This window comes from Nannospalax galili, unplaced genomic scaffold (assembly GCF_000622305.1).
Source record: "Nannospalax galili isolate Female #2095 unplaced genomic scaffold, S.galili_v1.0 scaffold3409, whole genome shotgun sequence".
NCBI classification, from domain to species: Eukaryota; Metazoa; Chordata; class Mammalia; order Rodentia; family Spalacidae; genus Nannospalax; species Nannospalax galili.
The window spans coordinates 105,190-120,353 of NW_008359538.1; the positions used below are offsets into that span (position 1 = coordinate 105,190).

The 15,164-nt window shown below is 38.0% G+C and overlaps 1 protein-coding gene across 1 annotated transcript in view; it reads left to right on the forward strand.

Moving 5' to 3' along the window:
• Positions 1–15,164, forward strand: part of LOC103725927 (transmembrane channel-like protein 1) — a 116,491-nt gene that overhangs the window by 93,247 nt on the left and 8,080 nt on the right. The window contains 4 exon segments of the mRNA XM_008823268.3: positions 6,001–6,159; positions 11,099–11,338; positions 14,616–14,688; positions 14,690–14,742. Of these exon segments, the coding sequence (XP_008821490.2) occupies positions 6,001–6,159; positions 11,099–11,338; positions 14,616–14,688; positions 14,690–14,742 (525 nt within the window).

Genomic DNA, 15,164 nt, shown 5'->3' on the forward strand with positions numbered 1-15,164 from the left:
GGAAAGGAAAGGAAAGGAAAGGGGAAAGGAAAGGAAAGGGGAAAGGAAAGGAAAGGGGAAAGGAAAGGAAAGGGGAAAGGAAAGGAAAGGAAAGGAAAGGAAAGGAAAGGAAAGGAAAGGAAAGGAAAGGAAAGGAAAGGAAAGGAAAGGAAAGGAAAGGAAAGGAAAGGAAAGGAAAGGAAAGGAAAGGAAAGGAAAGGAAAGGAAAGGAAAGGAAAGGAAAGGAAAGGAAAGGAAAGGAAAGGAAAGGAAAGGAAAGGAAAGGAAAGGAAAGGAAAGGAAAGGAAAGGAAAGGAAAGGAAAGGAAAGGAAAGGAAAGGAAAGGAAAGGAAAGGAAAGGAAAGGAAAGGAAAGGAAAGGAAAGGAAAGGAAAGGAAAGGAAAGGGGAAAGGAAAGGAAAGGGGAAAGGAAAGAAAGGAAAGGAAAGGAAAGGAAAGGAAAGGAAAGGAAAGGAAAGGAAAGGAAAGAGAGAGAGAAAGGTGCCTCAATCAAAATGCAAAGACCCTCAGGAGGAGGTAGTTAACTACACCAAGAAAGATGACCAGGACTCCAAGAGATGGGAGAAGGCACTCCCCCTGGAAGAAGGAGGGAGACAGGACCCCAGAGGCTGACAGTGAGACTGTGTCTCTGCGCTTACCCTAGATTTGCTAGTTGACAGTCACGGTCCATAAAGTACATGCCATGAAGGGAAGGAGAACCTGAGATGAGTGAAGAGAGACTTGAGTTTCTTCAGAAATGTAAAGAAAATGTGACCATTTCTGTCACAAAAGTCACATTTTTCTACTGTTTCCTGAATTCCAAAAATATTTCAAGACCATCATAGAGAACTTGGAAAATGCAATAAAGTTATTTATAAACGTAAAACTCACAGGCAATCCCACCATTAATGAGATTATTTACATTACCTAAATCAGGTAATATAAATGTTAATTATGTATACAGAAACAAGTATTATATATTTGCATACCCCAGTATAGATTAAACACACACACACATACACACACACACATATGTGTGTGTGTGTATGTGTGTGTGCTGGGGGGGCTATACAGGGATACAAGGTAAACACACCTACTTTCTGGCACCTCACTGGTTGTATCCCCATCTCTTCACATCATTAAATCATTAACTGATGGATTGTAACATGCTTTTTATTCCTGGGCTGGGGATTCAACTCGTGGCTCTAACACTAACCTTCCTCCTTATTCCTCTATAACATAAATTTATTTATTTTTATAAACAGATTAATTGCACAAGATAATGAGTTTTGTTATGACATTTCCACACACTCATTGAAGATCCTCTGATCATATTCATGCCTTCTATGACCCTTTCTTATTCTTTCTCCCACTTTCCTTTTCAACATCTTGGATATTCCATTTTTAATCCCATGTCTGTTTTATTCTCCTTAAATTCCACACATGATAGAAAATATCCAATACCCTTATTTCTGAGCCTTGTTTATTTTTCTTAATTTGATGATCTCCAGCTTCATCAATTTTCCTGTAAACGACATAATTTTGTTCTTTTTATTTCTAAGTAGTTTTATGATATTCTACAAATGAATGTAGTAGTTTATTTGTTGTCAGTTGAACTGTATCTGTTTTGTTTTTGTAATAACTGTCAACTATATTTAATTATATTGATGTAGCTAAACATTACCACAGATGAATCATAGTGGTGCACACAGGTTAGTTCCTTATGATAAATTTCTCTAAGTTGATTTACTGGCCACAGAGCAAGTACCTTTAAAAAAAAGCCTGTTCTTTTTTTTTTTATTACAATACCCATTAAAGAAACCAAACAGCAATCTCCTACATTACATTCAGAAAGCCATATGATGTTAAAAGTAGATAGAATTTTGAAATGATAAACCATAATGCTTGTATTTTTAATGAAAAATATTTTGTGAATTAATTGAGTTTCCTGAATTCATGTAGTCAGGAGGTAAATAAGGACAGTGAGGTGTATTCTGAAAAAAAACATATATGACGTGTGCTTAATTATATTGTGGCTCCAGTTGAGAAAGTGAGTCTGTATATTTTCCTAGTTAAAAATTTATGGCCAAAGCATTATCAGAATAAACCTATAAAGATGAACTTAACATAAGCTATTTTCCATGGCTTCTCTGAATGTGCTGGTTCTCAGTTGTTCTAAACTCTGTGGACATAGGGGGCAGAATGCTTTACCCTCAGGAGGAAGTTTCACTGATATGATTCATCATAAGGTGAACTTCATAAGTTCTTTTTGTTCTATAACAGCTCAATGCAGAATCTCTTTACTTACAATTTAATTTGTACAGATAATAGCTTTTCAGTTTATCAATAAAAGGCATGAAGAATATCCAAAAAGAAAGAATTGTATGCAGGGCATGATCAAAGAAATTCATCATCTTGTTTATACTTGTATTTTTAAAAAGACTGGCTGATCAATTGATTGATTTACATGTGTGTGCCTATGTGAATTTATGCGTATCAAGTGCATGCAGGAGCATGCAAAGATCAGAAGAGGGTGTCAAATATGCTGGGACTGAAGTTACAGGTAGTTATGAATCACCACATGGGTGCTGGGAACTGAACCTGGGTCCTCTGCAAAAGCAGTAAGTACTCTTAACCACAGAGTCATCTCTCCAGCTTCTATACTTGTATTTTAAAGGAGATCCGTGTTCAACTAATATAAAATGAAAATATGGGTGATTTCCTTGAGATCTGGTAAAGAGACTCAGTGTTATCCATAAATATGTGTGATAATCAGACCATCAGAGCAGGATCATAATCATATGACCTTATGTTTTATTGTATTTTATGTCATATTTGTTATAAATCAGATGTGCTACAAAAATAATTTATATATACAAGTATATTACTCCATGTAAAAACAGTAATTTTGTGAAGTAGGTGTTATTCCTATTATATAATAAACTGAAGCTTAAAAAATATTAAATCTTGGAACTGGAGAGATGATTCAGCAGGTAAGAGCACTGACTGCTCTTGCAAGGCCCTGGGTTTGATTCCCAGCACCCACAAGGAGGCTATCAACTGTACTTAATTCCAGTTCCAGGAGAACAGATGCCTGTCCTTACCTCTGTAGATATTGCATGACACGGGTGCACTTGCATACATACAGGTAATATACTCATACACATAAAACAAAAATAATAAATAAAATATTTATTAAAAAGAGAATATTAAGTCAATGACAATGATGGTCTGTGGTAGGGCGAGGCCTCAAACTCTTGTCTAATCACCTTCAATGCCATCAACCATATTTCTACCATATTGAATTTTCACTGTAATTCAAAGACTCCAACAGAGATTATTGACTGAAACAGAGACCATATTGTGTGCAGTCTAAAATACCACCCATCCATACACAGAGGTTTGCCAGTTCCTGAACTAAAAAATCTGCGATATTGTTTTGTTTTTTTTATATTTTATTATTTTTATTTTATGTGTATGCGTGTATTGCCTGCATGTAGATAAGTGCACCCATGTTGTTGCAATGCCCACAGAGGTCAGAAAAGGCTGTCAGATCCCCTGGAACTGGCTTTATGGACAGCTGTTAGCTGCCATGTGGGTGCTGAGATTCGAACCTGAGTCTTCTGCATGAACAACCAGTGTTCTTAACCGCTGAACCATCTCTCCAGCCCCTTATTTCTATTTTTAAACTTTGTTGAAATACGTATTTTCTACATTAAAAAAATTTTTTTTGGAAGACAAGGTCTCATGTGTTCTAGGCTGGCCTCAAACTATATAGCTGAGGATAACTTTGAACTTCTCATCATCCTGCTAGGATTATAGCTGTGTACTCCCACACCTAGTTTTTAATGTGGTACTGGGGATCAGCCCAGTGCCTTTTGCTTGCTGAGCTGCATCTCTAGCCTCATCCCACCCCCACCAAGCCTGTTTCCTTTGTTTGTTTTTGTATTGTTTTATTTTTGAGTCAGGGTCTCCCTGTAATCCCAGCTGGCCTGAGACCTATGTCGTGCAATGCCCACAGAGGCTAGAAGAGGGCATCAGATTCCTGGGAACTAGAGTTACAGATGGTTGTTAGCAGCTGTGTGGGTGCTGGGAAACTTTGAACCCAGGTCCTCTGCAAGAGCAACCAGTGTTCATAACCACTGAGCCATCTCTCCAGCGGCCCCACCCCCACCCTCACCCCGCCTCCCAGGCAAATTTTTAAATAGTTTTAAAGCATAATGTAGCAGGGTAGCATTCAGTCTTTCCCAGCAGACACAAGCCCTGTGTATAGGCTTTTCACAGTGGAGCTGGTTTAGGAACAGCCATGCATCAGTGTCTATCAAAACAGCTCTTGATTTGTAGGTTTTATTTCATTGTGTGGCTCTCTTTACTTAACAAATCCTGTCTCACCCTTTCACAATTCGTGTCTAAGGAACAGGGGCAGTGAGTATTCATGTGTGTTCTTGTGTCTAATTTCTAGATTATTTCTGAAGTAGAACTTCTGAGAAATTATTGGCTCATAGAACTAGATGGATTTTTTTGTTTTGTTCTGTCTTTTTGAGACAGGGTCTCCCTATAGCCCCAGCTGGCCTGGAACTCAGTGGGTAGACCAGACTGGCCTTGAACTCAGAGATCCACCAGCCTTCCCAGTGTTGGGATTAAGGGTGTGTGTTTGTGATGCTGGCAATTGAACATAGGCCCTCATGCCTATTAGTTAAGCACTCTACCATTGCACTGTTTTCCCAGTGGGTCAGAGTGTTAGGTATATCTGTAATCACTACCTACTGGTATGTGTTAGTTTGTACTGATGAATATCCTCCATACAGTGTGTTGGAGGCTTGTTCATGCATTTGCCATTGTCAAGAGCACTTCGGTCTGATACATGGAAAATGAATTGACATCACTCACCTTTCCCAAAATTGTTTTTGAAGTTGACTCTCTCACATTTAAGAAGTAGCTTTTGACAAAGAATATATCTGATTATGTCCTTCCTATGCCCAGTTTTGTACTTGAAGCTTTTTTGTGGGGGAGGATTGTCTGTTTTTGTTTTTTTGCCATGCTAAGAGCAAGTCCATAGCCTTAGGCTTACTAGGCAAGTGTTCCACTATTGAGTGACAGCCTAGCTCTTATGCACAATTTTATTATTTTATCTTGCAATTTAGCCATCTCTCTTATGTCATATTTTCCCTTTATTTCCTGGATCTGTTACAGGGCAGATTGTCCAACATTTTAGGTTGTAAAGGAAAAATACTATCGCTTCTGGAGAAAGGGTTGTGAATGAAGCTTGAATTCATGAGACTTTTAAGGAGAGGCACTTGAAAGTTGGAGGTAGTTTTCTTAGGGCCTCAAATCAGAGGCCTATTATATCTTCTTATACACACATATATATATATATATGCATATGTAAACGTATACAAGGAGAGCATTTCTTTGAGTTTCATTACTGTATCTAATACATTCTAGCTATTCTCTCCCTTCACCCTCTCTTATCTCCCTCCAGCCCTTGAGGTCTTAAGTTTGAAAAAAACATACTCTCAGGTCATTTGTGTGTGTGTTTGTATGTGTGCATGCATATATGTATATGCATATTCTATGTTCTATGTATATATGTGCATATATGTGTATATTTGCATGTATGCATGTATATGTGTATATGTGTATGTGTGTGGTTGTTTAAATAAGTGTCCCCCATAGACTCTAAGTATCAAGTGGGAGAGAGTATCTTGCCATACATCCATAGCACTAAGTGACAGTCTATAAAAATTCCTTTTCTTACATTTATTTATTTGGGGGGCAGGCACCCATGCCACTGCATTCATGTGGAAATTGGAGGACAATTTGAAGGAGTTGGTTTTCTCTTTCTACCATGTGGGTCTAGGGATCAAATCAGTTTCAGTCTTCACAGCAAGCACCTTTACCCACTGAGCCATCTTGCCAGCTCCTTGATAACATTTTAAAATGACTTTTTCTATGTAAAAAAAAAAAGTGACCTTCTTCTCATTTTAGGTATTCTAGTCATTATTCTGCTATTGCTGTTTAGAAGTAGTGAGAGCCTAGGCATGTTCATGTGGCGCCTCTTGCTGTTTGGCTTTCATTTTGAGGTGCTAATCCAGCATCTGTGCTTTCTCCAGCCTTCATACACAGAATTTGACATCAGTGGCAATGTCCTCGCTCTGATCTTCAACCAAGGCATGATCTGGTAGGTCAGATATTGGACATTTGATCATGTATAGAAAAGTGCAGAAGGCACTACAGCTGGGTGTCAGAGGAAGCCCCATTCTGTGGATTCCAGTTCACCATTTGCCAAGTAAATTTGGGTGGTGTGGCATCTTTCTGCTTTACAGAGTTCTCCTTCAGCAAACCATGAGAGCCCATGCTCTTGTTGGTAGACTTATTTGAAACCACCCTACATCCTGTGACACCATGATCTAATAGGAAAACATCAGTCATCAATGATCAGTCACATTAGCACCTGTAAATAATGAAATGTGTTAACATAAGGCCTTTAGAAAAATTGATTTTATTTTCTTGCCACTACTAAACATATAAAAATATATCCTTTAGGTATTTTTTAAAATGAAATTTTACTAAATACAAGCGTTTATAGAGATGCAACACATGTTTTAGGAAGTTCAAATTAAAAATGTTATCTTCAGTTTGTAATGTTGTATAGGACCACCTACACGTGGGAATTTTTATTTTGATGTCAAAAAATTGTCATATATTTTATTAAGTGGAAACATTTTTTACTGTACACTTTGACACATTATAAGTTGATGCAGTGAGAACCATTTTTTGAGTTTTGAAAATGGAATTACAGCATGCAATTAATCTGTAAACTCTGTGTCTTAGACTCTGTGTCTTCACCAGCAGCTCCCCAATCCACAGGCGGTTACAGCTGAGCTACTTTTTTTCTAGAGATACGTGCTTAATGCAATAGTATGCTACAAGCTACACCACTGCACCACCACGAATGCCAGAAAACCTTTAGTTTGTTCAAAAAGTAAACTTCAAATGTTACTCAGATCCTTCAACCAAAGCCATCTTGACAGAGACTGGAACTGGACCTCTGCAAACATGAAAATCACCTTGCTTTAATAGCATAAGGGTGGCTTCCAAGTCCATCATCCTGCCAACAGACCTGTCAAATTTCTGCCTCCCTAGGTGAACCAGTATAAAGAAAACACTACAGAAAAAAATTATTTCTGTTATAAGAGATTATTAAAATTATAAAAATTATAATTTTTATGAGATTGTTAAAATTATAATTCCTCTCCCCTGATATTTTGCCTTTTTCAAATATGGCTTTAGTGACCAGAGAATCACTAAGGGCTGGAATGTGCTCTTCATTCTCCACGCAGGGAGGAAAGTCAAGGTGACAACTGGTAAACCCAGGAAAGGGGGAGAGCAGTTCCTCTGGGTTCTAATCTTTCACTTCCCAGATGGGAAGCTGCTCCATGGCAGAAAGTGGGCAGCATGGCTATTGGAATGATGAGAAACCTGTTCCTTATGTCTGCAGTGCCCACACAGTGCCATAAATCCCTCTGGCATAGACATGTTGAACGCTGAGTGTGTTCTCTCAGAGGTAACACAACAGATTGTCCCAGAAATCACTTTTATTGTTGAAAAAGCTATTGTAATTGCCGGCCTGATTCATTTCATTTGTGATTTTGTCCACTATAGTTCATACTAAAATCTTGAAAGATATGTAAAAATTGTTTTCAGTTTTCTAAGGGGCAGAAAATTGCATTATCAGAGTTGGCATTGTCACTTTATATTATTCTTCAGACACTGATCAGGCTTGTTCTGGCTAATTTGATGAGAACTTTAGGATGTGATTATGTTTCATGAGTGTACCAAAGGTATTTATGTTCCTGAGTTCCAGAGGCAAAATAACAATTATTAATTCCACTATTTCACAGACATGAGAAGCTAGTGCCTGAGTTAGCCATTCTTTTTAATAGAAACAATCGAAACATGATAGGGATTTTTTTTATTTGGTTGCATTGGTTTGTGACTAGAGACATTCAATCAGTGCTTTAGGAGTTGTTGAGCATTGTAGAACATTTATTGAGATGTTATTGAAGTCAAAACATGAGTAAAATCTATTCTTTTGGCTTAATGATCAACAAACCTTCATTTGCATGTTTATTTTTAAAATAAATATCATATATATCTGTAATAATATATCAAAATGGGAAAAGCACATGATATTCTAAAATAGCAGAACACAGAGGAGCATCACACATCAAGCACTGATCTGACAGAGAAGAACTTTGGATTCATTGAGTACTATCCTTCCAGTTGCACTGTCCTTTGCTCCTCGTGATAAGGTGTGAATACCTGATATGTATGTGGCCCTGGAGCACTAAACAGAAGATTATTTCCTTCACTTTTGTCTTCTTGGAAGAAAAGCCATCTTATAAAAGCTAAGATATTGCGATGACTTTTACCTGGTAGATGACAGAATGAGGTCTGGGTAAGGGACATAGTGGGCTGAGCTGATTAGTAAATCATAAACAAAAATGAGATGATCACTAAGATTCAGATATTATTGTGCCAAGACCTGCCTCTTTGGGTTTTGGCTCTCATAATATCTATGTGATATTTATTTTGAAATTTGTTTACCTATAGATCATTTGCATATAACATGTGGGTGCACATGTATTCATTTAGAGAAGCAATGCCATTGTGTTATAGGCACATGGGTGAGTCATTTTTGGAAAATCTAGGCTTTGAATTATTTAAATTCAAAATTTTAACTTGGACTCAATTAATTTGTGCATAAATGAAAAAAATCCCCAGATCTTAGCACCTTAGAGAAAGAAAATATTCAGTGCAGGCTGGGGCAGAGCTCTGATCCCATGCCTCATTCTCGCTCAGAGTCCTATACTGATGGTGTAGAATCAATCTGGAACATTGCTGTCACAATAGCAGGAAGAGAAGGAAACAAAACTGGTAAAGTTTCCACCCAGTAGTGAGACATCTCATTTACAATTATGCTTTGTGGACCAAAACATGTCACCTACCCCACCCTCAGTTTTGGAGGGTGGTAGGCATGATCAGACCCAGGGGGCGAGCTTTGTAATCCTTCCACATTAACTGGAACTGTCATCATGTACTCTCTTTTGAGTTCCAACTTCTCTCTTGCTAGTTTATAACAAAGGTACATAGTGTTGTTTTAAAATCTACTCTCCATGAAAAAAGAACTCCTTGCAAAGTCTGTGGTCAGTTCACAATGTCATCACTCAGATATGCTGCTTGGCATCTTACCAACAATATAATTCAATTTTTGGGAATATTTTGTGTTTCAAAGGAATGAATTAACTTTGGGATGGTAGAAGTACAATTAAAGCAGAAGTTAATTTCTTCTCACTTATAACGCTTCTGTAATATACAAAGTATTCCTTCAAAATTAGGTTATGACTTAGATTCTTAGTTTCTTATCCTGTTATTGTGACTAAAATACTCTGACAAAAGCAACTTAGGAAGAAGCCATTGATTTTTGGCTCACAATTTCAGGTTGCAGTTATCCAAGGCAGCAGAAGCTTGAAGCAGTTAACCACAATATCCATAGTCAGCAAGAGAGAACAATGAACGGATGCATGGCACATACACCAGTTCACGTTCCCACTCTTAAGCAGTTCAAGGTTCCTTGTCTAGGGATTGATGCTACCCACAGTGTACAGGTCTTCCCTCTGTAATTAATATAATCAAGAAAATTCCCCCACAGACATGCCCAAAAGCCGATCTGATCTAGACAACCCCTCATTGAAACTCTCTTTCTAGGTGATTCTAGATTGTATCAAGTTGACAATTAAAACCAACTTAAACAACTATTATATGCATTCGGGAGATATCAAATGTTAAACTGACCAGACATGCTGAGACATTTTGGGACACCTTGGGACAGTTTAAAAGATAGGGCTCCACTCTTATAAAATAAGTACAGATGTATTTTTTTGTTTTGGACTTCCAAATTGAAATTCAAATTGTTCTATGATACATATAGATTTTCTCATAAAAAAAACACCAAAATTTATTTTTTCATGATTAACTAAGACATCAAGTAAAAGTGACAGGTGATTTCTGTTCAAAAATAGTATTATATAGTACTTTCAAAAAGTATTGGAAAGGGGGCTGGAGAAATGGCTCAGCAGTTAAGAGCATTGGCTGTTCTTGCAGGAAGACCCAAATTCAGTTCCCAGCACCCACATGGCAGCTAAGAACCATTGTTAACTCCAGTTCCAGGGGATCCAATGCCCTCCTCTGGCCTCTGGGGCCTTGCATGACACAGGTGCAGTTACATACATGCAGGCAATATATTAATACACATAAAATAAAAATAAATAAAATGTTTTTAAAAAGGAAGGCCAGCAAACCTCTGTGAGACCGATGCCAGCCTGGTCTGTATAGTGAGTTCCAGCCCAGCTGTGGCTATAGGGAGACCCTGTCTCAAAAAGTCCCCCCCAAAAAAGTGAATTACCTAGATTATTAAATAAGAACTAAATTTAAATGAATGTGAGGAATTTTTATCATGAAAACACATAGACAGCTATATATTATCAAGGAAAACAATATAATGTTAGTTATCAATATCTTTTCTATCAGCTCTAAAGCACTATAGCTACTACACAGAAAAATAGCATTATAAAATTTTTACTTTTTTCACTAAGCAAAACTTTATAACAAACGTGCTTAGTCTAAATGTACAGTTTATTTGAATAGAATGACAGATTTTAATGGCTAATCATTTTAAAAATTTTATTTTGAAATATGCTAGTCAATGATATAACTATTGGAAAAATGAGTTTATAACATTAGAAGAAATAAAAAAGTTAAAAATTGTAACATTTGTTGACTCTTAGAGCTTATTTTTACTCATGATAACAGATTTAGTTTATGACATACGTCCTGTGAAAGAATGATATAAAATATTTGCAAAATGGGAAAAATGGTAAAACGTGTCTAGAAGATGGAAGCAGGGCTAGTCAAGATTATTTATAGGCAGCTTTCATGGTTGGGTGTAGCCATACGGTTCCTGCCTTTGTTGGGAAGCATGACTTAAACAGGCACTGTGGGACTTCCTTATGCAGTAAAGACTTGGAATTGAGCAGGATGCTGGTTTCTTCTTCTAGGATGGGCTCCTTCTTTGCTCCTAGCCTCCCAGGCATCAATATCCTCCGACTCCACACATCCATGTACTTCCAGTGCTGGGCGGTGATGTGCTGCAATGTTCCTGAGGCCAGAGTCTTCAAAGCGTCCAGATCCAACAATTTCTACCTGGGCATGCTGCTGCTCATCCTCTTCCTGTCCACCATGCCCGTCCTGTACATGATCGTCTCCCTGCCGCCGTCTTTCGATTGTGGTCCCTTCAGGTCTCTTGTCTTCCAGATTTGGCCTGGGGGCAGTGTTCATTTAGGGGTAGAGGGGGGAATGGCCCCTCACTGTCCAGGCTTAAGTTTTTTAGATGACATTTTTGGTTGGCAGAAATTAGATCCTTTGCGTCACCAGGACCATCATGTGATGTGGAGCATCTCAGGCATCCTCCATCTAAATGCTCCCTTGAGATTCATAAAGGGAAAATAATTTATGCTGCTCTAGGTTCTGCCTGGGTAAAACATAGACAATGAGGCCAGCTGTTTCCATATTAGGGGGTAGCTAAGAGAAGGTTTGATTACAATGGTCTGGATGTGAAGATTTTCCTGATACGTACAATCAACATTGTTACGTTTCATGTGGACCTTGGAAAAAGCAGATTTTCCACCTTAAGTGAGAAGTAGACTCATTCCCAAATCGTGATACATATACAAAGAAAGTCACCTATATTTTGATCCCAAAGTTATCTGTGAATTAAAAATCTGTATTCCCCGGTTCAGCATTTATATTCTACCTATGTGTCACTCAAATCAGTAATCAAGACTCAAGAAAACTCTCTGACATAAGTTAAAGTTTACTTTTCTACAAGTTTACATGATGAACAAAAAAATTAGAGTCTTTGGGATGTGGAGAACAGGGTTTCATTCCCTGAAAGCTCTTAGAAATGAAACAAACTTATCACATGTCCCCCCGGAATCCCTGTACACATCTGACATAAAGGGAATGAGTATGAAGGTCTTGTGAGCTACAAACTCCATGCCCACATAGAATTTTCCCTTCGTGCTGTCAGACCCGTGATTTAATTAAATTCAAAAGGTTTGTTGCCCAAGGCCAAATATAAAAGAGACATTTTTTACTCCAATAGTTACTTCAGTTATTGTTTTACTGAAAAAGAAAGGAAATATTAAATAAATGATTGTTCAGAACTAGCTAGTGCCTGTCAGACTCAAGAAACTGAGGTTGATAAGCCCTGCTCATTTTTCTGTGCATCTGTGTTTGCTTGCACATGTGTGTGTACATGTGCATATACACATATAACTGTTGGCAGTTGGGTTGGAATAAATAATGCAGATAGTGACATCTGGAGACTAAATACGAAACTGCAGTCTTGAAGCAGGTATCTTAATCTGAGTACATAGTTCAAAAGATAAGCCACTGAAAAGTCTTCGGGTAACTGAGAATTATTCACATGATTTTATATCTAAGATTCATGTTAAAAGTGCTTTTAACTTTTTATTAAAAAACTGATCCTCCTCAGTTAAACACAGCAATGAACCTTTGCTCTGTTACAGCAGTGTAAGGAAACCACACAAACTGTGAACACCAAACTGAGTGGTTGCACAGCTGGATTCAGACTTAAAATTCCAGTTAGAAACACAATGATTGCCCAACTGTAGCTTTTTAAGTTCTATTTCCCCTGTATGTGATTTTTGCCAAAAGTTTTCTGAATGAAAAATTTGGACACAATCACTCTATAGAGATCACTGTTTTGAGATTAGGAACATTCACATGTTTGCAAAAGAGTCCTGGGAAAGGGGTTCATCTATGTCCCTTAGTTTTTCTAGTGGTTATTTTCTTTGGTGGCAAAAGAATGTTTGTTTCTTTGTCTACTCCAAGAGTTAGAAAGGCAATTCTGTTCTAGAAATGAGTCCAGGAAACACGTTCCCCATGGTTTGTCATGCTTAGGAACTGTGAATTGAGGTGTTGCCCACCTGCCTGGGCCAGACTCTGTCTGGCTCCTGAGTGGGCAGCAAACTGGGCACGATGAATTTGAAGGAGGTTAATTTGAAACCTGAATTATGTCTTCAACTTTGAATTTGAATACACCACCGTGCTGTCTGGTTGCTCTCGAGTTGCAGGTGTGTTTGCAGGTAAGATGGCTGCCATCCGTTCACACACTCAGCAAAGCCATAATGACACATCCAGCAAATTCTGATACATTTTCTAGAAATATTATTCAGACAGCTCTCTGGTGGATTTACCTTAAATGCCAGGAAATTTAAAAGCTATTTATTTGATAGCCCTATGAAGACAGTACTCTTAACTGTTCAGCCACATGTCTCCACATTGATGTCTGCTCACACATATGTCAATACCTTACAATAGCTCTCCAGTTTTCACTTGCTCATTGCAATTTTATTTTTTATTTATTTTTATTTTACAGTGAAAAATAATCCTACATAATATGAAAGTTTCAGAAATGTTTAACAATGACATAAGAATCACCCATACTCCCAAAGACTTTGAGCACCATCTGTGGCTTTGTCCTTAACATTAGTCACTTGTGTGCCTTTATGTGTCTGCTCTGATCTACCACTTGGGAACTAAATCACATATATGCCATAGTCTAATAACTCCTGATGAACCATATGGAATCACTCCTTGTCTGTTGAAAGACAGGCCTAGTTAGAACTGATGAGGGGGAAAAAAATCCCTCCACTTCATCTTGAATGTGGATCATATCTATTTCGCTTAAATGTTTAAATACTAAAAAACAAAAGTAAAGATCAAATACTCTGCTAACTTTAAACTGAGGGTACATATACTTTGCTGAAATACAGCCCAAAGCTTTTATATAAATTACAATGTTTTCTAGAAAGATTAGTATACATATACAAAGGGAATAGCTTAGCACAGCCAGTGTTCCATCACAGTTCTAGATGCTCTATAGTAACTTAAAACATCTTGCTCTCACTTTTCTAGTTCTAGGAGCTGATTCTCCTCTAACCTCAATGGGTCTTAGCTGGTGTTCACTGGGAGCTGTGTAACAGGAGAGACACTCAGGGAGATGAAGGAGGTCTGGTGGGAAAGAGGTAGAAACCATGGTGTGGAAAGAGATACTGGAGTGTCTGTAGATGTTATTCCACTAATATATTTCTTGCTTTTATTTCCAAAGCCAATTAATAATTGAGTGTGTCACATACCAAGCCCAAAGACAGCCTTGTCTAACTAAGAGCAGCTAGCAGAGGAGCAGACTTATGCCCGACATAAAATGTCTTTCAATCAAAAACTTAGAAATACGATGTTTAAAATTCTTCTGTGGCTGTGCGTAGTTTCCTGACTGCTTTGTCTAAGTGTGCATGCTGGCATGACATTACTCACATCACATTCACCTGAGGATAAGATGAGGTCAGAGCATAAGGAGATGTAGCCAAATAGTAGATTTTCAACCCAAAAGTGTTCCTATGCAATATTTGAGAACATTTCATTTACTTGCTGTGATCATACTTTTGCAAATCATTTTAAATTCAGTAACTCCCCCCCTCTTTCCCCCAGTGGCAAAAACAGGATGTTTGAAGTCATTGGTGAGACCCTGGAAAATGATTTCCCAAGCTGGATGGCGAAGATTTTTGAGGCAGCTTTCTAACCCCGGGCTGGTCATTGCTGTCATTCTGGTGATGGTGTATGTACCTGCCCTCTCAGTGAACGAGTCTTTGGAACTTACTCCCAGGGTCCTTTTAACTTTCAGGCTTTCCAGCTCCCTCCCTCTCCCCATGGGTTGTGCTGTAACAACCAACTTGATGATGGTTATGTTGCTACATGTGCCAGCTTCTGATCCTATTGGATGCAGTTCACAGCCATCTGCATCTGTCTCTGCCTCTCTAGGATTATAAGATTTGTTCCCAAGTAACCAAAATAATTATCAGTAACAGCTAAAGCAAGGGAAACATAAATGCTTATTGCTAAATCTAATCAGCATGTTGAGTTTCCCTCTCAACATGGCCCCTACCTCTTGTTCCATAAAGCACATGGCTGTGAATTTACAGAAATGATGTGCCTTTATGTTAACATTCCCCTTGGAAACCCTGTAAGCTATACTTTAGG